This window comes from Delphinus delphis, chromosome 7 (genome assembly GCF_949987515.2).
Source record: "Delphinus delphis chromosome 7, mDelDel1.2, whole genome shotgun sequence".
In the NCBI taxonomy this organism is placed as follows: Eukaryota; Metazoa; Chordata; class Mammalia; order Artiodactyla; family Delphinidae; genus Delphinus; species Delphinus delphis.
Window position 1 is genome coordinate 25361617 of NC_082689.1, and position 25622 is coordinate 25387238.

A 25622-nucleotide genomic window follows, 5' to 3' on the forward strand; every position below is an offset into this window, starting at 1 on the left:
AATTTTTGACTGACATAATTAAACGTCTACCTAGTCATTTTGATATATAGTCTCAGTTACAAATCATTCTGTACTATCAATACTTAATTAGATCATTGCTCCTGGGGCTTAAAAGTTGGATCTGAGGGAACATATTTTTGTGTAGAAGTGTACAGTATGAATAGGGAAGAATACATGGATAGTTAAGTCATAAGAGCTACTCAGAAGGACTACAAATTTGTTTTGAATGAGATCTAAGTTGATTTAAGAAAATATGTGGGCGTTCACTTTTAAGTCCTAGAAATGTTAACTAGATTTATGGTTTTAGACTTGCTGTCATTCTTATATTTTTTTTCAAATTGACCCTAGAAAATTATCTTCAGACTGAGACATTTTTTTGGATCTAGATATTGCATTTTAATTAAAAAGTAAACCTAAAGAAATAAAGATCACTTCCTCAGAACATATAGAACTTTCAAATTCTTTGTAACATCTGCAGATCATTACACTCTGAGGCTATACAACAGTTTGTTTAACTTGTCCTTATCGCTAGAGGGTGATTTCCAGATTTTTGCTACCACAAACAATGCCACAATGAAGAACCTGTGTTATATATGTGTGAATGTATATCTGCAGGATGAATTTCCAAGAGTGCAATTCCCAGTTCAAAAGGTAAATACGTCTGTCATTTTATAGTTAAAATCAAATGATCCTCCATACAGGTTGTTCCATTTGGCATTTCCACCAGTGATGTATGCCAGCATTTGTTGGCTCTAACACTATGTGTCCCATGGCCTATGTAATAGAGGACAGAGTTTTATCAAATCTTTGGATGTTTTTCCAAATTGAAAAGTAGCAAATGATATTGCATGATGCTTTCTTTTGTTTGTTTGTATAAAACAACAAAAATTTATCCTCTCACAATTCTTGAAGCTGGAAGTCCAAAATCAAGGTATTGGCAAGGGCCATGCTCCCTTGGAAGTCTCTAGGGGTGGATCTTTCCTACCTCTCCCAGCTTCTGGTAACCCAGGCAATTCTTGGCCTGTAGATGGATCACTCTAGTCCTTGTCTTCACATGGCATTCTTCCTGTATCTCTGTCTTCACATGGCCATCTTCTTATAAAGACACAGGTCACGTTGAATTAGAGGCACACCCTACTCCAGTATGACCTCATCTTAACCAGTTATATCTCCAACAACTCTATTATCAAATAAAGTCACACTCTGAGATACTGGGGTTTAGGACTTCAATATATCTTTTTTTGGGGGGGTAAGGGGGGTGAGAAACAATTCAGCTCCTAACAGCATCCAATAAGTATTAGCTGAATGGATAAAAAAGATGAATCTTGAACTGATGATTTTCATCAGTATAAGTGGGACTGACTATGGTGTATTCTATATGAGAGATGAAAAGCTAAAGTCAAGACAAAATGTATATCTGTACATCCTTAAGTTTTGCTATAGTTTTGAATTGATAGAGATCCTTGACTCAGCAATTAAAAAGAAACTAAAATAGACTGAAACACAATCCTCTAGGAATTATGTGTTGTCTGGGGAATGTATGTAGAAGGAGTAGAGCTCATACATGGATTCTCTAGGACCAAATATGAGGAGAAATAAAAAGAAATATTCTGGAAGGAACAGTAAATTTTTTCTCACTACAAAATATGGTGAGAACAACAACAAAAAAATAAATAAATAAATGCTGTCCAGAACAATATCAGTATTTTTTAGTACTTCCAGTGTACATTTAACCTGCATTTCTTTTACTGTGAATTAGCACAATTCTATATTTCTTTTTCTATGAATTATCTTTTCATGACTTTGCTTTTTCTTAATTCAGTCGGTTGTCTTTTGCTTCTTAATTTCTATAAACTCTTCATATATTAGAGAGATTAGCACCTATGATAAGTGTTGCAAATATTTTTCCTCTTTGTTGTTTGGCTTTTAATGCCTTTATGATATATCATAATGTACATAATTATTTTAAAGTCAAATTTATTAATATATTCTTTTTTGTCTGCTGAATGTTGTGTGTTGACTAGAAAGCAATTCCCAACATTTTAATTTTGCATAGGTTTATTGCTTTCAAAATTTCACTCATGAAATTCTGCTTCACCACATTTGATGGGGTTAAGAGATATTAGAAGCAAGGTGGGGCATTTTTTTTTTTTTTTTTTGCGGTATGCAGGCCTCTCACTGTTGCGGTCTCTCCCATTGCGGAGCACAGGCTCCGGACGCGCAGGCCCAGCGGCCATGGCTCACGGGCCTAGCCACTCCGCATGTGGGATCCTCCTGGACCGGGGCGCAAACCCGAGTCCCCTGCATCGGCAGGCGGACTCCCAACCACTGCGCCACCAGGGAGGCGGGACATATTTTGATGTAAATTTCTTGAACTTTGACTAATTATGACAAAGATAAACTACAGAAACTTAAGTATTTTGATGCTTAAAATAATCCTAGCCCCAGTAAACTGAAAATCCACAACTTTGATTATTTTCATCAAGGATAACTTTTCATTGATACAGAAGCTGAGAGTTGACTTTAATAATCTTCTCTTTATTTTGGAATTATTTTTCTATAATATTTATAAGCACAAATATTTATATTTATTAAGCATTTGAGAATAGAGTCTGAGCCTGAATAATGACAGTTAGGCACATGCTTTTCCTTTACTTTATTCTAATGTACTATATATTTTTAGAAAACATTTTCTCAAAAACATATTTCTTCAAATGTTTAATTTCTCAGTTTACCTGTTCATGTCATTATATACATTCAGGCTCTTTGTGAATAATTGTAAATTGCATTGAAATTTTAAAATCATAGTGAAATAAATAAAATAATTTAATACTTAAACATATCTAATTTAATACTTAAATACTCTGATTTTTAAAAGTTGTAAATCCTCAAAGGCATTTTTTCCTTGTTTTTGCTGTCAATTGTGAATAAATTAATATTGGTTTAATTTTTTAATTAATTTTATTTAATTATGAGAACAGTACACATAGCCTTAGAAATAACACATTTTCATGAAATTGAATGTCTTTCTACACCTACATCCTTTTATTTTTTTCCTATTTCATAAGTAAGTTTATAGGCTTGGCTTACTGCCTCATCATTACAATTTTTTTAGAGATGCATTATATTAATGTGAAATATAATGATGAAAGAATTTCATTTCATTTAGTAAAACAAGCTCTAAATACCACAAATAATTAAAGTACAGCTAAAATATTTAGGAAAAAAACATAAATGGATCTGTGTATGTATAATGTTAGGAGGAAGAGAGTGAAATAAGTGGATTTAATTTATATATTATATATATACACATATATAAAATATACATATGCTTTATATATAATTATATATGTATGTGTGTGTATATATATATATACATTTAACATCAGGATACATGTATCCACATTTTTCTTTATGAGTACTTAAACATGAAGTATGATTTTGTGTTTCTTATTCACATATATTATGTAATTTTAATCTTTATATGCCAAATTTCTGGGCAAAAGTTTAAAATTCAGTAGTACAGAAAACTAGTCCAGTGTTTCATTTTGACCTATGATTTTAATCAAAATATATCACACCCTTTCCAGGGATCTAGAAGGGAGTGCTAGACTTACACATTTGGATTGATAAATATTAAACAGATTAGTCCTATCATTTAGAACATATGTTATTCTATTAGCCATATTGGTACTCCACTCTCATGTTCTTAATGAACATTTTATTTTTAAAAGTACAAATGACCATTTACTCAGTGAGTTGCTCATCTTTAACATCAAGTATTTTACATGTGCACCTAGGAATTACAAGCAAAAAAGCACCAAATGCCAAGAAATAATACAAATATATTTGAAAATTACCGGCTCAGCTGAAACCTGTTGTGCATTTAACAAAACCAAAGAGATGTTTCCTTTTGGAGGTACATCTGAATTAAGTATGCAAGCTATGTGTGTTGAAACATATCAGTTTGTAATTGAATTTTCCTTGAGGTCATTCAGACACACACAATAGGCATGGCTTTTGCTCTTGCAATTACTTTTAAATTAATGGGGAAAGGAAAATATCTAGTATAGTATCTTTCTTTTCATAATACATTTTTTTACTCTTCTCAAGAAAACGCATAGTCAAATGAAAAATAGAAGTTCAAATTGCCTTTTAAATTGTTTGAATTCCACTGTTAAAGAAAACCTGGGGAGCAAATTCAAAAGAATAATTTCTTTCTTGTTTCTAGTGAACATTTTTAGAATTCAGAAACAAATAGAAAATATTTTTAATTAGTATAGTTGATGAAAAATTACCACTGTGACCCCTCTCTAATCTTTCTGCTCATCAGTTACATTGTTTATATTACCATGTCATATCTACAGAAATATTTTTTAAGATTTTATTTCTCTTATATTTTTTAAAGTTTAAGAGATAGAATATAGTTCTACAGATATTCATTTGTTGCAAATAATCACTATATTCTAACTTTTTATGATGGATACATTGTTGAATACAGTTTATTTTTATTTTAGAAAATATAACTATTAAAAATACAGAAACATAATTTATCTCAAAATATAATTTATTATACTCTCCTCTCAAAATCTTGGGAATATAAATAATTCCTAAATGATATTTCAATAAATACTTGTGATTTCTTTTTTTATGTGTTTGGCTCTGGCTTCTATTTACCAGAGCTTGTTATAAAATTAAAAAAATAAAAATAAATTACTGAAATTCATTCCTCTCAATCATTCCATCTCCCAATGGTACGGTTTGAAAAATACTTGTCACATTGTAAGGAATAATAACAATTTTTTTAAAATCTGCAATGTCACTGAAAACATGAAACTTTATGAAATGAAACTATTTATGCATGTCATGTTATATGCAATTCATTCTTATTTTTAGAATTTGACTTGGATACATATTGAGTGCTAAGTAAATCTTTGCTTGTTGATCAAATTTTTTCCATTATTTGACGTTTTTCTTCTGAGAAGCACACTGTACCATTAAAAACTCTTAGCTCATAACCACAATATCTGTATTTATTTTCAAAGACATCTAAAGTCATCTGATGACTACTAAATGAAGTATTTAAATATTTCCATCACATTTTCAAAGAAAATATATTAGACGTGCAAAAATGCTTTAATGCTATAAAGCACCATAACTCTGTACTGATATTGCAGATATCCTCAAGTGTATTGCTTCTTTAATCACACTTAACATTTAATTGCATAGTTTGCACTTAAAAATCACTGAAATTGGTTTAGAAGAACCTTATAAAACTTGCTTTCTCTGTACTATGATTTTAAAAATTGAAATAAATATCAGGTTATGATGTTCCAGTACATGTTTTAACACATCTGTGAATTTTAATTTATATAAATTTCAATTAAAATACCTAAAAAATGAAGAATTTATTTTTTGAGTGGGTTTTACATACCATTTGAAGATTTGATGAATAATTACTCTGCATATATGAATTCTTTTACTTTTAATCTAAGTAACCTATGTAAGTATTATCATAAATAATAATTTTCTGGTTCCTCTGATGAAACAGACTGAAGCAAATAATTCTTGAGAGTTTAAGTGCCACAGAGGCATTTTCTAATAATACAAAATTTTCGTAATCATGACTGGTGACTTTAAATTTTGATTTTTTAACTCTCAAAAATGATATTTAGCTCCTAGTACCAGTTCCATCTCAGTTCAGTCTGGTTCTTAGTGGAAGGACTGATGTCATGGCCATCAGACCTTTAAAATTTAGATAATATTTACACAGGGGCTTCAGAAATTCTGGAAGCTATAATAATGTAAAGGATCAAGAGGAGAAAAGATTAGTAGAATAGCCTCAGAGTTTGTTACATCCCCACGTAGGGGATAGGAATACAACATAGCAACAATTAATAGAGACTACAGACAAAAGTCACTGCACCTTCCCTCAAAAAAGCTGTCCCCATATATATCTATAAAGAACTGAGAGATTGTTAGACATTCCACTGACTATTGAATACTGTAATTTCTTTTGTCCTTTTCAGAATTGTTTGGTAGAAAGTCAAAGAGTAATTGTTAATGCCTGTATTAGGCAGAGAAATTGTGTGACCATGGCAATGAACCAGACTGACCAATACTGTCATGAAATTTGGTGGAAAAAAAATGATGCCATGGGGTAAAGTGGATTATGAGGAAAGTACAATGAGTTGTGGGAATGAAAAGAAGAAACAGAGATGCTGAGAAGCAAAATTGTATTCATATTGGATGAAAATCCTTTCCTACTGCAGGGAAGAAGTAAAAGAGAATCTCTCCTTCCAGAAAGAAGTGGGGGAAGGTTTTTTATCTTGACTTGTATATCAGGTTTTTATCATCCACAGGACAAACTCCTCAGTATTCTCTGTAACTTACTGAAGGATGTTTTTTTTTAATGTGAAGTAGGAAACCCCAGCCCAGATCACAAAATACAAAACCTGAAGAGCCTTTTTAAAAAGGTGTTTGGCAAGCTAGGCATTTATTTCAGATTCCTAAGGATGCAGTGTGCTAAAATCTCATTACCTTATTCATGGACAGCAGCTTCCTCACCTCTTGGCTTTCAGACCATTTCCCTATGATTTATCCTGGGGACAGTGCTGCCAGAATATGTGAGTTTCTTGATCAAGGATTTTGACAGAATAAAATCCAAACGTCAGCCTATCATTTAAACTCCTACAAGCCCTAGTACCAGCCTCCCTTTCCAGTTTTATTCCTTACTGTTTTGTCATGTGCCAGATGCTCCCTATAAGCAGATCTAATTGTATTCCCCATGCATATGACACTTTCCCACTTTCTTAATTTTAGAAGGAAAGGAAATAGTTATATTGGATAGCTGATATGTACCAGATCCTGTGCTAGATTCTTTCCTATATATTATGTGAAACTGTTGTTACACAAGATGAGTATTATTGATCCTCAGCTGTATACAGCAGAGGAAACTGAGGTTTTGACAGGGTGAATGACTTGCTTCTTATCATGTTAACTAGTAAAAGAGCACACTCTGGAAAGAAGTTTTGCATGAATCAGTGTTCATACCTCTTTCTCCTCAAAACACCATCCAACCCATGTTATTTATTCTTTTATAACATGTTCTTCCCGCATTGTGATATCCACACTCAGGTTTTTCTTCTCAACAAAGCTTTTATTTTTTTTTTCCTGCATTCAGTTAGAAGATAATCTCTGTCTTCCATACATTGTTATAGGAATCTTAGATCATAAATATTCATCATAACTGTTATTAATGTTCATAACCTATTTTTACTAAAATTTAAAGACTTCTAGGATATCCTCTATTTATGAGTAGAATATATGTCTTTTTAATTTTTGCATCCTAGTGGAATGTATAGAGTAAACTTCAATCAATATTGGGCATGAGTTAATGAATGAATGAAAGAATAGCTAGCTATTTCCTATGAATGCTCCTAAACTCCATACCGTTATTAATAAGGTAATATTTAACAAAATAACCCTTATAGTGCTCTCCACTACTGTTTGAGTTTTCTGATGATGAATATAATGGCCATGAATTGACTTTTCCGAGGGCAGTCATTATAGAAATCTCAGTTACCATTCCATTTCTAAAATATTGGTTAATTTTCAGTGGCTGGTTTCAAATGCCAGGTCAGGATTGGAGGCCTTCTCGCAGAGATTCTTTATGAGGTATTCCTTTTTCCAATGCCACTTTCTAACCCTTACACAGTGTGTGTCTTGCCACAAAACCACACATTCCTTTGACTCAGAGCCTCCTGAAGCAAAGACATTAACAATAGGGGTCTTTTGTAACACCATATATTTTCTTTCAGGGTTTATTATAACTCCTTTTGTGTCAGGTGGTAATATTATTTACTGCTACTATATTAAAAACATAGAAACATCAATAACATTAATGCAGATTTTTACTAGTGATTGCCTCTAACTGAATACTCTTGACATCAGGATCAGTGTAGAATATTAAAATAACATTGACATGAATATTTAATATAAGAACTTGCATATAAATCATGGTTTCAAAATTTAATATATCTGATGGCAATAATTAAGTTCATTATAAAAAGTAGAGGAGATAAGAAAGAAATAAATGATAGGACAAATGATTTCTATGTGTGAATTATCCTATATGAGCATGAGACTAGTAACTGAAAAATGGAGACTTAATTAAAGTCACTCAGTATTTTATCTGGAATGAATCATAAAGAACACAATTCAGCCTGCTCTTTTACCAGAAGTATATTTAAGATATTTTATTAGTTTTTAAGGGAGGGTTTTCCTAATTTTATTTGGTTGTTTGTTGTTATATGCCTTTAATATAATTGGGATTAATTAACAGATTCTTTTTGTAAATTAGAAACACAATAGATGTCTTCCTTTGGAGAATGTGCAGTATCTATAGGAAAACAGAATTAATTCCCCAAATTATACAAAATAGCAAATCATGAAGTCCTAAGCAATTAAATAAGAGCTATTACCAAAATTACTAGATTCTGATCTATTTTAAGTCAAATTTAATTTTTAAATATATTGATTGAGACTCCTAGAATCAAGTTCTTCTGTGCAGAAATGAGAATAAAGATGTGAGTTAGTCTTTGTCTCTTCCTGCAAAGGTTATTCAGCATTTTACAATAGGAGGATTAATTTTAAGTAGTTGAGGATAAATTGTGCTCAGGTGATTTATCAAAAAAAAAAAGGTACCTGTTAGAATGTCACTTCATAAAGTTTCCATTAATAGGTTGATCTTATCAATGATAGTTCCTGCTAGGATACTAAGATAATGACTACAAAATCAGCTGAGTCCTCCTGGTTACCTGACGTCAACAACTCATGAGGAGACATCATGGTAGAGACAGTCTTGGCTGCGGATACAACAGGAACCAGGTTCAAATCTCAACTTGGCTACTTACTAACTTTAGGATCTTGGCCAATTGCTTCTCCTTTTCACACTACTCTCCTTATCAGTTAATTGATATAATAATACCTGTTGGACAAGTTTGTCCTGAGAACTAATTCTGTTCATATGGAAAATCAATAGCATTGTGCCAGGTACAATTCAACAACAAGCAGCAGTTATGATCTGATGAAATTCTTGAATAGGTGACTTTAGAGGGACTATGTTTACTAAAAACTAGAACGCTATAGGGGAACTAAAGACAGGGCTTACCCAACAGGTCAAATAACCTTATAAAAATTGATTTTCATTTATAGAGAGAAAAAAATGAAAGCAGTAGACACTATTTGGGAGCTAATAATTATTCCTTCCTCCCTAGCTGTAGACTCTATAGCCTCAGATGATTTATTCTGATTCTAGGAAGTTGATGTTTTCATTCTTTACAGAAGATTGCAGTGTCCTCTCAGAAGATCCATGTTGGACCTTGCTGAGCTTGTTCTATATCAGTCCTGAATGGTTAATTGCAGACACCTTTGTGCATCTCTTTCTGTAACTTTGCTAAGATTAATCAGTAAGTGATTGTCTCTGCCCTAGACACAAGCATGCACCAGTACCTCTTAGTCTTTATCATCTACTTTAACCCAAATTGCTATTTACTGTTATTACTGTTATTGTGGTTACTATTTGTTATAGAACAAATTTGTGCTGTCCTTGAAGTTCTCTTGCAACTCCATAAGCTACCTTTGGCCTTCTCCTAATGTTTCATGATTACCTTTATGTTGAAAGTAGGAAGAGATGTTTCCAGCTCTCCATGGGCTTAAATAGGAAAAGAATAGCTTATAAAGGGCTGACAGAAAAAATATTTTTTGGTCGATTTACCTACCTTTTATTCCAAATAGCCCTACTAGACTTGAAAAAAGATCAAAGTGCCCATTTACCCTGGGGCTGCAGTTTTTTTCCAGACTCCTGGCTATGCCTTTACTACTCAATGATTTCACTCCCTTCAAATATAATTAGTTTAATACAAATGTAAATGTAACTAACATTTTTAAGAGTCTACTAGGCACTGCTAAGCTCTTTGCCTATACTATATCATTTGGCTATTACATATATATGTGTTAATTTTTAAATGAATTAAAATATCTGCATCATTTAGATTAGACCAATATAGTACATCCAAACTAAAAGAAGGTTTGGCAGCAACATTAATTGTAAAACTATGTATAAAATCAAGGCAACAATGTTTAAATCTCACCTTTACTTTCCAATAAGTTGGTTTTTGTTGCCTAAAGCATTGGATGGAGAAAGATTTTGAGTCCTCATCCAGTCCTTGCAGGAATACAGTAGTTGTATTAGTTTTCCTTGGCTGCTGTAACAAACTACCACAGACACGTTGACTTCACAGAAACATTATAGCACATTTCTGGAAGCCAGACTTCTGAAGTCAAGGCGTTGGTAGGGCTGCATGCTTCTGCATTTTCAGAAGCTCTAAAGGAAAATCTGTTTCTTGCCCATCCAGTGTCTGGTGGCTGCATATGTTCTGTAGCTTGTGGAAGCATCACTCTCACCTCTGACTCCTCTGGTATCTGTATCTAATCTCCTTATGCCTTTCTCTTATAAGGATAGTTGTGAGGGCATTGAGGGCCCACCCAGATAATCCAAGATGATCTCCTCATCTTGAAATCCCTAACTTAATCATATCTGTACAGACCCTTTTTCCAAATACAGTAAGATTCACAGGTTCCTGGGATTAAGATGTGGGCATATTTGGGGATTTTCCTTTAGAGCTTCTGAAAATGCAGAAGCATGCACGATTAAGGGTATCTATGTAGGATTCCAAAAAATGCCAAGGATTTTTTTTTTGTAAGTTATAGCAAAAATACACTGGAATTAGTGGAAAAATCAGCATTCTTTTTACAGCAGCAATGTGAGTCTGAACGTAACTAGGAGTCAGGTTAAAAATACATGGAAGGGACAGGCTCTTTGGTGGGGCTAATGGCGGAGTGGAGGGCTCACGCCAAGGAGTACTTCCCAGAACTTCTGCTGCCAGTGTCCTTGTTCCCACAGTGAGCCACAGCCACCCTCTGCCTCTGCAGGAGAACCCCCCAACACTAGCAGAGGGCAGACAGCAGAAGCAAGAAGAATTACAATCCTGCAGCCTGTGGAACAGAAACGACATTCACAGAAATATAGACAAGATGAAAAGGCAGAGGGCTATGTACCAGATGAAGGAACAAGATAAAATCCCAGAAAAACAACTATATGAAGTGGAGATAGGCAACCTTCCAGAAAAAGAATACAGAATAATGATAGTGAAGATGATCCAGGACCTCGGAAAAAGAATGGAGGCAACGATTGAGAAGATGCCAGAAATGTTTAACAAAGAACTAGAAGAATTAAAGAACAAACAAACAGAGATGAACAATACAATAACTGAAATGAAAACTACGCTAGAAGGAGCCAAGAGCAGAATAACTGAGGCAGAAGAATGGATAAATGACCTGGAAGACAGAATGGTGGAATAAACTGCTGCGGAACAGAATAAAGAAAAAAGAATGAAAAGAATTGAAAGACAGCCTAAGAGGCCTCTGGGACAACATTAAATGCAACAACATTCACATTATAGGGGTCCCAGAAGGAGAAGAGAGAGGGAAAGGACCTGAGAAAATATTTGAAGAGATTATAGTTGAAAATTTCCCTAACATGGCAAAGGAATTAGCCACCCAAGTGCAGGAAGCACAGACAGTCCCATGCAGGATAAACCCAAGAGAAACATGCTGAGACACATAGTAATCAAACTGGCAAAAATTAAATACAAAGAAAAATTATTGAAAACAGCAAGGGAAAAATGACAAATGACATACAAGGGAACTCCCATAAGGTTAACAGCTGATTTCTCAGCACAAACTCTACAAGCCAGAAGGGAGTGGCATGATATACTTAAAATAATGAAAAGGAAGAACCTACAACCAAGATTACTCTACCCAGCAAGGATCTCATTCAGGTTCAATGGAGAAATCAAAAGCTTTACAGACAAGCAAAAGCTAAGAGAATTCAGCACCACCAAACCAGCTCTACACCAAATGCTAAAGGAACTTCTCTAAGTGGGAAACACAAGAGAAGAGAAGGACCTACAAAAACAAACCCAAAAGAATTAAGAAAATGGTCATAGGAACATACATATCGATAATTACCTTAAAAGTGAATGGATTAAATGCTCCAAACAAAAGACACAGGCTTGCTAAATAGATAGAAAACAAGACTCATATATATGCTGTCCACAAGAGACCCACTTCAGACCTAGGGACACATACAGACTGAAAGTGAGGGGATGGAAAAAGATATTCCATGCAAATAGAAATTAAAAGAAAGCTGGAGTAGCAATACTCATATTAGATAAAATAGACTTTAAAATAAATAATGTTGCAAGAGACAAGGAAGGACACTACATAATAATCAAGGGATCAATCCAAGAAGAAGATAAAACAATTCTAAATATATATGGACCCAGCATAGGAGCACCTCAATACATAAGGCAACTGCTAACAGCTATAAGAGGAAATCGACAGTAATATAATAATAGTGGGGGACTTTAAGACCTCACTTACACCAATGGACAGATCATCCAAAATGAAAATTAATAAGGAAACAGAAACTTTAAATTACACAATAGACCAGATAGAGTTAATTGATATTTATAGGACATTCCATTCAAAACCAGCAGATTACACTTTCTTTTCAAGTGCACACGGAACATTCACCAGTATAGATCACATCTTGGGTCACAAATCAAGCCTCAGTAAATTTAAGAAGATTGAAATCATAACAAGCATCTCTTGTGACAACAACGCTATGAGATTAGAAATGAATTACAGGGGAAAAAAACGTAAAAAACACAAACACATAGAGGCTAAACAATATGTTATGAAATAACCAAGATCACTGAAGAAATCAAAGAGGATATCAAAAAATACCTTGAGAGAAATGGCAATGAAAACACAATGATCCAAAATGTATGGGATGCAGCAAAAGCAGTTCTAAGAGGGAAGTTTATAGCTATACAAGCATACATCAAGAAACAAGAAAAATCTCACATAAACAATGTAACCTTACACCTAAAGGAACTTGAGAAAGAAGAACAAACAAAACCCAAAGTTAGCAGAAGGAAAGAAATCATAAAGATCAGAGCAGAAATAAATGAAATAGAAACAAAGAAAACAATAGCAAAGATCAATAAAACTCAAAGCTGGTTCTTTGAGAAGGTAAACAAAATTGATAAACCATTAGCCAGACTCATCAAGAAAAAGAGGGAGAGGACTCAAATCAATAAAATTAGAAATGAAAAAGGAGAAGTTACAGCAGACACTGCAGAAATACAAAGCATCCTAAGAGACTACTACAAGCAATTCTATGCCAATAAAATGGACAACCTGGAAGAAAAGGACAAGTTCGTAGAAAGGTATAACCTTCCAAGACTGAACAGGAAGAAAGAGAAAATATGAACAGACCAATCACAAATAATGAAATTGAAACTGTGATTAAAAATCTTCCAACAAGCTTCCCTGGTGGTGCAGTGGTTGAGAGTCCACCTACCGATGCAGGGGACGCGGGTTCGAGCCCTGGTCCGGGAAGATCCCACATGCCGCGGAGCGGCTAGGCCTGTGAGCCATGGCCGCTGAGCCTGCACGTCAGGGGCCTGTGCTCCACAACGGGAGAGGCCACAACAATGAGAGGCCCACGTACCACAAAAAAAAAAAAAAAAAAAAAAAAAAACTTCCAACAAACGAAATTCCAGGACCGGATGGCTTCACAGGTGAATTCTATCAAACATTTAGAGAAGACCTAACACCCATGCTTCTCAAATTCTTCCAAAAAATTGCACAGGAAGGAACACTACCAAACTCATTCTATGAGGCCACCATCACCCTGATACCAAAACCAGGCAAAGATACTACAAAAAAAGAAAACTACAGACCAATATCACTGAACATAGATGCAAAAATCCTTAACAAAATACTAGCAGACGGAATCCAACAAGACATTAAAAGGATCATACACTATGATCAAGTGGGATTTATCCCAGGGATGTAAGGATTCTTCAAAATACACATATCAATCAATATGATACACCATATTAACAAATTGAAGAACAAAAACCATACGATCATCTCAATAGATGCAGAAAAAGCTTTTGACAAAATTCAGCACCCATTTATGATAAAAACTCTCCAGAAAGTGGGCATAGAGTGAACCTACCTCAACATAATAAAGGCCACTTACAACAAACCCACAGCAAACATCATTCTCAATGGAGAAAAACTGAAAGCATTTCCTCTAAGATCAGGAACAATACAAGGATGTCCACTCTCACTACTGTTATTCAACATAGTTTTGGAAGTCCTAACCATGGCAATCAGAGAAGAAAAAGAAATAAAAGGAATACAAATTGGAAAATAAGAAGTAAAACTGTCACTGTTTGCAGATGACATGATACTATACATACAGAATCCTAAAGATGCCACCAGAAAACTACTGGAGCTAATCAATGATTTTGGTAAAGTTGCAGGATACAAAATTAATGCCCAGAAATCTCTTGCATTCCTATACACTAACAACGAAAGATCAGAAAGAGAAATTAAGGAAACACTCCCATTTACCATTGCAACAAAAAGAATAAAATACCTAGGAATAAACCTATCTAGGGAGACAAAAGACCTATATGCAGAAAACTATAAGACACTGATGAAAGTAATTAAAGCTGATACCAACAGATGGAGAGATATACCATGTTCTTGGATTGGAAGAATCAATATTGTGAAAATGACTGTACTATCCAAAGCAATCTACAGATTCAATGCAATCCCTATCAAATTACCAATGGCATTTTTTATGGAACTGGAACCAAACATCTTAAAATTTGCATGGAGACAAAAAAGACCCTGAATAGCCAAAGCAGTCTTGAGGGAAAAAAACGGAGCTGGAGGAATCAGACTCCCTGACTTCAGACTATACTACAAAGCTACAGTAATCAAGACAATACGGTACTGGCACAAAAACAGAAATATAGATCAATGGAACAAGATAGAAAGCCCAGAGATAAACCCACGCACCTATGGTCAACTAATCTATGACAAAGGAGGCAAGCATATACAATGGAGAAAAGACAGTCTCTTCAATAAGTGGTGCTGGGAAAACTGGACAGCTACATGTAAAATGAAATTAGAATACTCCCTAACACCATACACAAAAATAAACTCAAAATGGATTAGAGACCTAAATGTAAGACTGGACACTATAAAAGTCTTAGAGGAAAACATACGTAGAACACTCTGTGACATAAACCACAGCAAGATCTTTTTTGATCCACCTCCTAGAGTAATGGAAATAAAAACAAAAATAAACAAATGGGACCTAATGAAACTTCAAAGCTTTTGCACAGCAAAGGAAACCATAAAGAAGACGAAAAGACAACCCTCAGAATGGGAGAAAATATTTGTAATGAATCAACGGACAAAGGAGTAATCTCCAAAGTATATAAACAGCTCATGCAGCTCAATATTAAAATACCAAACAACCCAATCCAGGGCAGAAGACCTAAATAGACATTTCTCCAAAGAAGATATACAGATGGCCAAGAGGCACATGGAAAGATGCTCAACATCACTAATTATTAGAGAAATGCAAATCAAAACTGCAATGAGGTATCACCTCAGACCTGCTTGAATGGGCATCATTGGAAAATCTACAAACAACAAATGCTGGAGAGGATGTGAAGAAAAGGGAACCCTCTTGCACTGTTGGTGTTAATGTAAATTGGTACAGCCACTATGGAGAACAGTACGGAGGGTCCTTAAAAAACTGAAAATAGAATTACCATATGATGCAGCAATCCCACTCCTGGCATATACCCAGAGAAAACCATAATTCAAAAAGACACCTGCACCCCAATGTTCATTGCAGCACTATTTACAATAGCCAGGTCATGGAAGCAGCCTAAATGCCCATCAACAGACGAATGGATAAAGAAGTGGTACATATACACAATGGAATATTACTCAGCCATAAAAAGGAATGAAATTGGGTCATTTGTTGAGATGTGGATGGATCTAGAGACTGTCATACAGAGTGAAGTAAGTCAGAAAGAGAAAACCAAATATCGTATATTAATGCATATGTGGAACCTAGAAAAATGGTACAGATGAACTGGTTTGCAGGGCAGAAATTGAGACACAGATGTAGAAAAGAAACGTATGGACACCAAAGGGAGAAAGCCTTGGGGTGGGTGGTGCTGGTGGTGTGATGAATTGGGTGATTGAGATTGACATGCATACACTGATGTGTGTAAAATTGATGACTAATAAGAACCTGCTGTATAAAAAAGAAACAAATACATGGAAGGATACAGATTTGAGCTACAGTGGAATAAATAATAAATGGGACGTGGCACAATGTTAGATATGGAGTGGAATGCAAAACATTAGAAAAGACAATGCCAAATATGAATCCAAGGTTTAAAACCCAAATTAGAAAATGTTTCTGACATCTACAAAATTGGCAAAGTTAGCAGACAAGCTTTTATCGAGAAATTTACTTTGTGTCTTAAATTTGATATCCAGTAGTTTATCTGTATCAGGATGACCAGAAGGCACTTGAAATATGAGTTGATTCCTGAGATGAGGTAGGATGGGAGGGGGGAATATGATACAGATTCTGTTTATTTATTAATAAAACTGCATTGCCCCCTTACTAAGAGCCATACACTCTACAAGAGTTTGATAACATTATCAGCTAATATTACTACTCTCAGAGAAATCATTAGAGATGGTGGTGGAAATTTAACAAATAAGTCAAATAAAAATGGAATAGATACCACGATAGGGGAGCTATACCTATATAAAGACCTATTAGTTTCTGCTCAGAGATGACGGTTGAAATTGCAGGAGTTGAAAAGAGTGGTTGGAATATGGGCACAGCATAATTCTCATGTCTGGATATTTTGACAGGTATTTTGCACAGATATTTTGGATACGGTCATGATGGATTTTGCTTTCCATCTTTTAAATAGCCATGTTATTAAACCTGAGAAACCACAGAATTCTGCAGTTGACTCCATGTGTTTCTGATAACTCTGTCATATTTCTTAGTTATAAGATATAAGGATGCAAGAGGTTACAGATGAAAGCAAAGAATATTAGGGACAAAGCTATGATGGCATTTCCACATTTAATGTATGGGAGGGAAAAGCAGTGCCAATACCTGTAATAAGAATACTCAGAGAGACCGAAGATTCAGGATAGAATAAAATGCTATCATCAATCACAGAGAGATTTTCAAAAGAGGATGGTGGTCAGTGAGGTATCAGCATGCAGAATCTCAGGAAAATGTTAAGAATGAGGGAATAACTCATTGACTAGTGATAAGGAGGTTACTGGTGACTTTTTCAAGAGTACTTTGAATAGTTAGAATGTAGGAAAGTTGCAGAAAAACTAGACCCCTAAGGAGCGAAGGACTATAAAATGAAGAAATAGCCAATGAGAATAGCAAATATTCTCAAAGTAGAGAAGTGGAGAGATTGAAGGAACTTTCATTTTTAGAATATAGGACATCTAAATATATTTGTGGGTACAGTGAATGTGCCAATATGGAGTGAAAATAAAGTCATACTAGAGATAAACAAAGGTAAAATTATCCAAAGGAACACAATGGAAAGATGTCAAGAGCACATTTTACAGAGTAAATATTGTGAAAGGTAGAAAGTGTTGTTTTGTTTTGTTTTTGTTTTTATTTTTCCTGCTCAGAGATACAGGTCATAATGAATGTAATAAAGAGTCAATAAGAAATTAAAAACTAAAACCAAGGGCTATTTTTGGAGGATCAAGTCAGGAGATTTGACAAACCTCCATGCATCTATGCTTTTCTCTAACAACACTGGAAAGTTTGAGAATTCAAATGGTGGGAGTTGTCTTTGGCCAAGGGGTGTCAAAATGGGAATATCGGGGGGAAAAATTATAGGATGTGGTAAATGCTTTATTATAATAGTTAACATTGGCGTTTAGGCTAAGAGAGAGATAAGTGAAGCAGAACAGAAACAGGCATTAAAAAATTAAATTATTAAAAATAAATCCAGTCTTCTTTCCATAACTTAAAGGCCTTTCATGGTCTGACCCCTACTTACATTTCCAATCTTATCTCATGCCATTGCAGCCCTTTCTAAATTCCAGACATGGGTATTCTCAGAGCTTCCAGAATTTGCCAAGCTCTCAGTCTCTTTCTTCATATTTGTCTATCTGACTTCTCATAATTCTGATATCAGGGCACATTTTTTGACTACCCTTATCTAAAATAGCTCTGCCACCACCGTTTTATTATCTATTGCAATACTCTATTTTCTTCATAACCCTTAATGCAATTTATACTTATTTATACATCTGTTTTATATTTATTTGGTTTTCCTGTATATTGTGTTGCCTCTCCCAGGAGAATGAAAGCTTCATGAGGATAGAGAAGCTTCAATCACAGTGCTAGGCACATAGCAGGTCCTCAATAAATATTTTAAGTGAATACATGTATACCATAGGATAGGAAAATATAATAAGGATAGAGAGAAATTCAGTATAACTAGGGGTAGAGGGAAGATAGAAAACACAGTCAGAAAGTAAAATTCTACCTTGTATAAAATTATTCACAAAGGTCTTAATTGTGTAGCATTGTTAAGTAATATGTAGATCTAAAATTCAGCCAGCAAATGGGTGAATGATGGAGAACAGAGATGGAAAACTGCTGACTCCAAAAGTTAGAAAGATCCTAATTTGATTGTTCAAGTTCACAAAAATGATACCAGGGATTGGAAAGGAGTGCCACTGAGCAATGTAGACACACTTAAACTGATGGCATATTAATTCAGTCTAATTACTGCTCACCTACTTGCACTAGTGAATTATTATTTATTCTAGACATGAGGGAACAGATGCAGCTTTCATTTATTTTATTATCTGGGTACCATCTGCAGCAAAACACATTTGTAAAACATTATTATGGACCAATAATTTTATCTCATTTTTCATCACTGCCATCACTAATATCTTCTTTGTTCTCTTCATCATCATCACCCCCACTATCTTTAGGAGAGGCATTTGTTTTAAGCATTCACAAGTCTGCTGACAGTTTCATTAAGCACAATTTTATATGCCTGTGTTAATTGTTTATCCTTTCTTTTTCTCTATCCCCCTTTTTTTATCTTCCTTATCCCTGAGGCAATGAGATTTTCCCCATTTTCAGCTGGAGGGTATTGAATTAATGGTCCATAGACATAATGAAACAGTGAAAGTTGGGCTGAAGTTAACATTTTTCAAAAACAGAATAGCCCATAAGTTTTCAATGACCATATGTTTTTTGTTTTTTGTTTTCTTTTTGTGAAATTCTAACAGCATAAGTGAGAAAACAAGCTTAAGTGGCAAGGTTTAACATCTGAAGGCTGGGCAAAATGATGCCTTAGTGTGACAAATGGTATTGCTCACTTTTATTATTGTACAGAAATGTCTTTCCTTCAGAATGAAATAGAGGTACAAATAGCATAGGCTAGAGAATAATGGCACACATGCTTCAGAGCTTTTTATCTATGCCCTGGTCATCCCTTGATAGTTAAAAAAAAAATGTCCTTATTGAAACCAGAACTCATTGTAAAGAAAAATGTTTCTGCTTTAGAGTTTTCAGTGTAGCACCTGTTACAGCCTTCCTCTCTGTCCAATGAGAAAACTATTTAATTCACCTACAAGAAAAATTTTGTAAAGCAAAAGGGAAAACAAAGACAGAAAATAATTTCATTTCTGGAAAACTAGATAATATACCTGTCAACTTGTATGTATTCCAGTGGCCTTTGGTGACATTTTCTAGTGACAGCAGCAAAGATTCCAAAATTGCTTCCATAGGCCCCACACAGAGATAGGTAACAAAGGACGTTATTAATTTTAACATAGAGTAATTTATTGAAACCTAACACTCCATTATTAAAATATTGATTTTTTTCCCTTTCCATCCTACTCATCACTCTAAATGAATCCACATTCTCTTCTCTTTATTTCTTCCCCTATCCCCCAAAAAAGCCATCTGCTATTTCCTTTATGAAAAAATAAAACCTACAATTAGTATCGTCGTGTTCATCTTTTCTTTCTCAAAAAACGAGAACTGTTATGCAAATACTCTGCAATTTGGTTTCAAATACTCTTTGTAGTGTGATGAGCAATTTTCCTTAATACAACCCCAGCTTTTTTGCCAGGACTTACAAATAGATTTTTTAAAAGAGAACTTTCATGGGACTTTTTTACACTCTTCTGATGTAAACTTTTCACATGCATATTTAGAATGGAAATATCATTACTCCTTGAGTTGTAAAAGAAAAAAATTTGTTTATGTATTTCGTCCTGAAAAAGAAGGCCTGAAATAACCTTAAAATCTTTCTTTTACCTTAAATTTCACCGTGTTCTATATCATAGGAAATGGCCTGTACCAAATAATACTCACAGGAAATCAGAGAAATATATTTTCTTCGGCCTTTTCTGAAAGCATATTGTAAGTGATGGCAGTTTACCTGTAGGTGCAAATCTGTTGCTTGAGTTGCTCCTCAGGAGCTAAAGTATCAATATAATTTGACCCAATTCACTCAGGTATGGCTAAAGTCAGGTGTTTGGTGCTGTCTTCTTGTTAATAAGATAAGCATCTACAGTTCGAAGTGCTGATAGAATGGAAATTTTAAAATTACAGTATGTTTACTGTCCTAAGAAATAGCACTGTACTAAGAATCAGAAAACCCGAGTCTTAACACTGATCCTGCTGCCTACACATCATATGACCTGGGGCGGTAATTCTGCTCAGCCTTGGTTTCTTTATGTTACAGCTGAGAATGGCTGCCTCCTTTGCTTCCTAGAGTTACAATGATGGTCAAACAACTGTTGCATGTTACTTCCTTTGCAATGGATGATAGAGACATACATTTGATGGAAATGTTCCAGGGGTTCTCAAAGTTCTATGTTTCCTACAGTAATTTCTCCTGGGGATCTTGCTACAAATGTAGATTCTGATTTACTTCTAGACCTGATTATCTGGGAGTGGGGTTTGGAAAGCTACCCTTATAGTGATAAACCTAGGTCGATTTGATGGACATGAAAAACTAGAGCCACCAGAAGAGAAATAGAATGCAATTAGCATACATTTAATTTAATCAGATATCTAATATTTAATATCTAATTAAATATCTAATTTGATACTTGATTGAGTTAGATATTTAATTTAATTATGTTTTGCTTATTTGTTGGTGTCTATGTGTGTGCATGTCATAATTCAGTGAAGGAATCCTCTGGTTTATGCTTTTAATATTAATGTTAATTACTATTTAATTAGTTAATAAAAATACTACATTAAATAATAGATAATGCAACTTGGCTAACATTTCTATTTGTACTCTCCTTATAATTACATTAGTTTGCTTTATTTCAAATGTTGACTGAAATATACAGGAAGCAAAACCAAAATGTTTCCACCTCCTGGATCCAAATAGAGCCATATTAGTAGCAATAACTCAAATTTCTGGCTTTGCTAGTTGTGCAGAAACTCCCAACTTCAGTGGAAGCCTTTCCAAATAGTTTGGGAAGGGCTGCGCGTCTCCTATGATCTTACACAACAGTCTCCCAGCTGCAGTCACCCTGTAGTATCTACAGTGTTTTTTCTCACCAGCTCTGGTCTCCATGTGGAGCTTCTCTTTTCTCTGAGCCACTGAGAAGTCCTACCTCGGGACCATTTGATTGGTACCACCTGAGGATAACACCTGAAAAACAACAGTTTCAGCTTCTGCCCACAAAAGCCTCAAAAATAATGTGCCTTGAGTTAGGCTGAAACCCCCTTACCAACTTATTTCTTCTGTTTAGCCTTATATCTATCCCTTCTCTGGACACATATTCATACTGCCCCACCCTTCCTTCTTCAAGAAATAAAATGTTATATTTCACGTAAGACCCTGGCTGTATCCAGTAAAATCTATATACTCTGTCAGACTTACCCCATAATTATGAATAATCTTTAGACTCAGCTGAACTCAACACTACTCAAATAGTAGTGGAGGTTAAAAGTGAATAATGTCCTACAAGGCTAATAATGGTGAAAGACAGCAGTCACTAGTGACCCTCTTTTCCTTCCCTGCCCCCATTTTACACTGCCCAAGTAATCACTTTCAATTTTCAGCAATTTCCTCTTTTACTTAACTCTCTATCTAAATAATATGCTTATACTGTCAACTCTTGATTTTTCAGTTTTATGCATCATATACTAACTTTTCATTGTGAACAACAGGAATGTACTTCACTTCCTTCCCATCACCACCTTGCAGAAGTATATCTTCCTTTTCTTCATTTTCCAATATAGTCATATGATATTTGCTTATATTGTTTCATGTTTATGTTGTTATGCTTATATAACGACTCCCAGCTGCAGCTGTGCTTTATAGCAGATTTCCCCAACCCCCAGGCCACAGACCTGTAGTGGTCCGTGGCCTGTTAGGAACCAGGCCACACAGCACGAGGTGAGCGGCGGGTGAGCGAGTGAAGCTTCATCTGTATTTACAGCTGCTCCCCATCGCTCACACATCTGCCTGAGCTCCGCCTCCTGACAGGTCAGTGGCTGCATTAGATTCTCACAGGAGTGTAAACCCTACTGTGAACTGCACATGTGAGTGATCTGGGTTGCACGCTCCTTATGAGAATCTAATGCCTGATGATCTGAGGTGGGGCTGAGGCAGTGATGCTAGCACTGGGGAGCGGCTGCAAATACAGATTATCATTAGCAGAGAGGTTTGACTGCACAGAGACTATAGTTAATCAATGGCCTGCAGACTCATATCAAAACCCTATCAGTGAGTGGCAAGTGAAAACACGCTCAGGGCTCCCACTGATTCTGCATTATGGTGAGTTGTATAATTATTTCATTATATATTACAATGTAATAATAATAAAGCGCACAATAAATGTAATGCACTTCAATCATTGTGAGCCATCCCCCTGCCCACCCCTGGTCCATGGAAAAATTGTCTTCCATGCAAACGATCCCTGGTGCTAAAAATGTTAGGGACCACTGCTTTATAGTAATTATGATGACTTTCTTTTCTTGTGTGTATCTTGTGTTTTACCTCAAATTCATTTCTTTGTTTTACTTTTGCTTAGTTTTCTGTGTATCTATCACTAATTTGATGGTCAGATTCAGCTAGGAAAATATGTATACTCTTAATGCATTTTAAACTCATTAGGTTTTCTATCAATTCCATCTTCTTGCATCATCTTTTCCAGAGCAATATGTCCTACTGCAGTCTGGACTGGCTACTATCTCAGGCTTCTGTATAGCCTTTATTCTGGAGTATCCCTTCTGTCATTTCCTTGTTTCCTCAATTAAATGTACTTTTTTAACTGCCTTCCACCTTTTATTAAATGAGCACATCTAACAGAGAAAGGAAATGTGAGATAATCATTTTTTTTAAATTTATTTTTATTTTATTTTTTTGCGGTACACAGGCCTCTCACTGTTGTAGCCTCTCCCGTTGCGGAGCACAGGCTCTGGATGCGCAGGCTCAGCGGTCACGGCTCACGGGCCCAGCCGCTCCACGGCATGTGGGATCTTCCTGGACCGGGGCACGAACCCGTGTCCCCTGCATCGGCAGGCGGACTCCCAACCACTGCGCCACCAGGGAAACCCCAATAATCATTTTTAAGAACAGATATGTCTGTATATTTACTCACTTGGTTCAAATTTTGCTGGATGTAGAATTTGAGGTTTAAACAAAACTTCCAGAAGTTTGAAGTCACAGCTCCATTTGGGAGAAGAAACTGGAGCGTGGCCCCATCTTTCACCATATATAAATTTACATGATCCTACTATTCACCAGAGTATTTCTCTTTCCATTGCCTGATATTCAGTCCACAATCCCTTTGGTTTAGCCTCTCCTAAGGATGAAGGGGAGAAGGAGATCTGTAGTCTAAGTGCATCCTAAATGGACTTTGAAAAAATCCTGATGAAGTCAGTCCCTCCTGCTCCATTTATGTATAGTGGTTCGTGGTGTAACACTACTGAGCCTTTGGTGTGTAAACAAGTGGGGTAAATTGGATTTCTTTTCAGTTTTCCCCCTACTAAGTTAGGCTTCAGATTTCTTACGTTTGCTAAGTCAGTTACTACTAGTAAGCCACTTGCTACTTTTAGCATTCCATCCTCATTTCTTCTTGTGATTATTGGTTTCTGGCTTTTTATTAATTACTCTGTTGTTAAAATGGTAGAATTGAGAGGAAATGGAGGTAAATGTGTATATCAATCTGCCATGCTGTCTTAAAGAGAAGCTCAATATAGCTTTCTGTCTTCAAATATTTGTTTGAAACTTTTCAAAGGTACAAAAAATATTCAAGAATAGTACAATGAACAATCTCATACCTGCATATAGGTAACTGTATGATAATAAATTGCCATGGATGTGTCACCCACTCTGTGTGTATATAAGGTCATATCAATTTCAAATTGGACTGAAGTTACTTAAAATAACTGTTGATTGAAGGCTAACTTTAGGATGTGCTAAATTACCATAATATGTCCACACTCTATCTCCATTAAGCAAAGCTGCCTTTATGATTATGAAAAAGAATTTAGAACTGTTTTCTCACTTCATGAAACGAGAAAATTGGAGTATACAAATTTGTACAATCTCGCCTCTAGCTCTCAAATTTTATGGTTCTATGAATAAACATCACTTATAATTTTGAAAATGAAATAAATTTGAGTGAAAGCAAAGTTATGGAGCAAAATGTCTTATTAAAATGTTTATTTTTCTGCATAAATTCACAATAGGCATATTGTTTGTAATTGTTTATAATGATATTTATAATTTATAAATTACACCTGTGTATGCTGTCTGAATCCACGCCAATAATGAATGAGTTAACTTTGAATCGCCTTATTTGTAACTAAGCCACCTTATACAAGTAAGTGCATTTGTACAGATTATTGGACTCTAGAACCAAAGATCAAAGGTTAAAAATCTACAGTATAAATTAGGATTCAATTTCAACTTACTTGGCAGTAAATAAAATCTATTATTATTCATATCACAAAAGAGAAAATACTGCTATTAATTTTATATGCAGTTATTCTATAATATTTCCCATTTTGTATAGTCTATTTTTCATTTAATTTCACTTGAATTAAACCACTTTAGAAATATAATAGCTACAATAATGTCTTTTCACTTTTAATTGATTCCACTGAGTGAGAGTACATTTTCAAAATTATTATCAACACTATTAGTGCAGGGCAAATAACTATAATGGTAAAGAACTTTGAGTTTAAACAATGGTGTTATATTTTTTTCTCTTAGGAAGCTCTGATCATGGCAAGTATGGACCATCCACACTTAGTCCGGTTATTGGGTGTGTGTCTAAGCCCAACCATTCAGCTGGTTACACAGCTTATGCCCCATGGCTGCCTGTTGGATTATGTCCATGAACACAAGGATAACATTGGATCCCAGCTATTGCTTAATTGGTGTGTCCAGATAGCTAAGGTAAGTGCCCATCACTTCTGCCTTTATATTTCCTAATCTAGAACAGTTTGGGTATTCAGTCTATTTAAATAAAATAAATTATATTTGCTATATTGAAAGATATAGGGAGGTATTTTCATTCAAACCACAGATCAATCTCAT

General features: G+C 34.9%; 1 protein-coding gene across 1 annotated transcript in view; it reads left to right on the forward strand.

Annotated features, from left to right (window-relative positions):
* The window catches only part of ERBB4 (erb-b2 receptor tyrosine kinase 4), a 1108236-nt gene that overhangs the window by 914719 nt on the left and 167895 nt on the right, over positions 1–25622 (forward strand). Inside the window, exon 20 of the mRNA XM_060016164.1 lies at positions 25296–25481. Within this exon, the coding sequence (XP_059872147.1) occupies positions 25296–25481 (186 nt within the window). The remainder of the gene's footprint in view (positions 1–25295; positions 25482–25622) is intronic.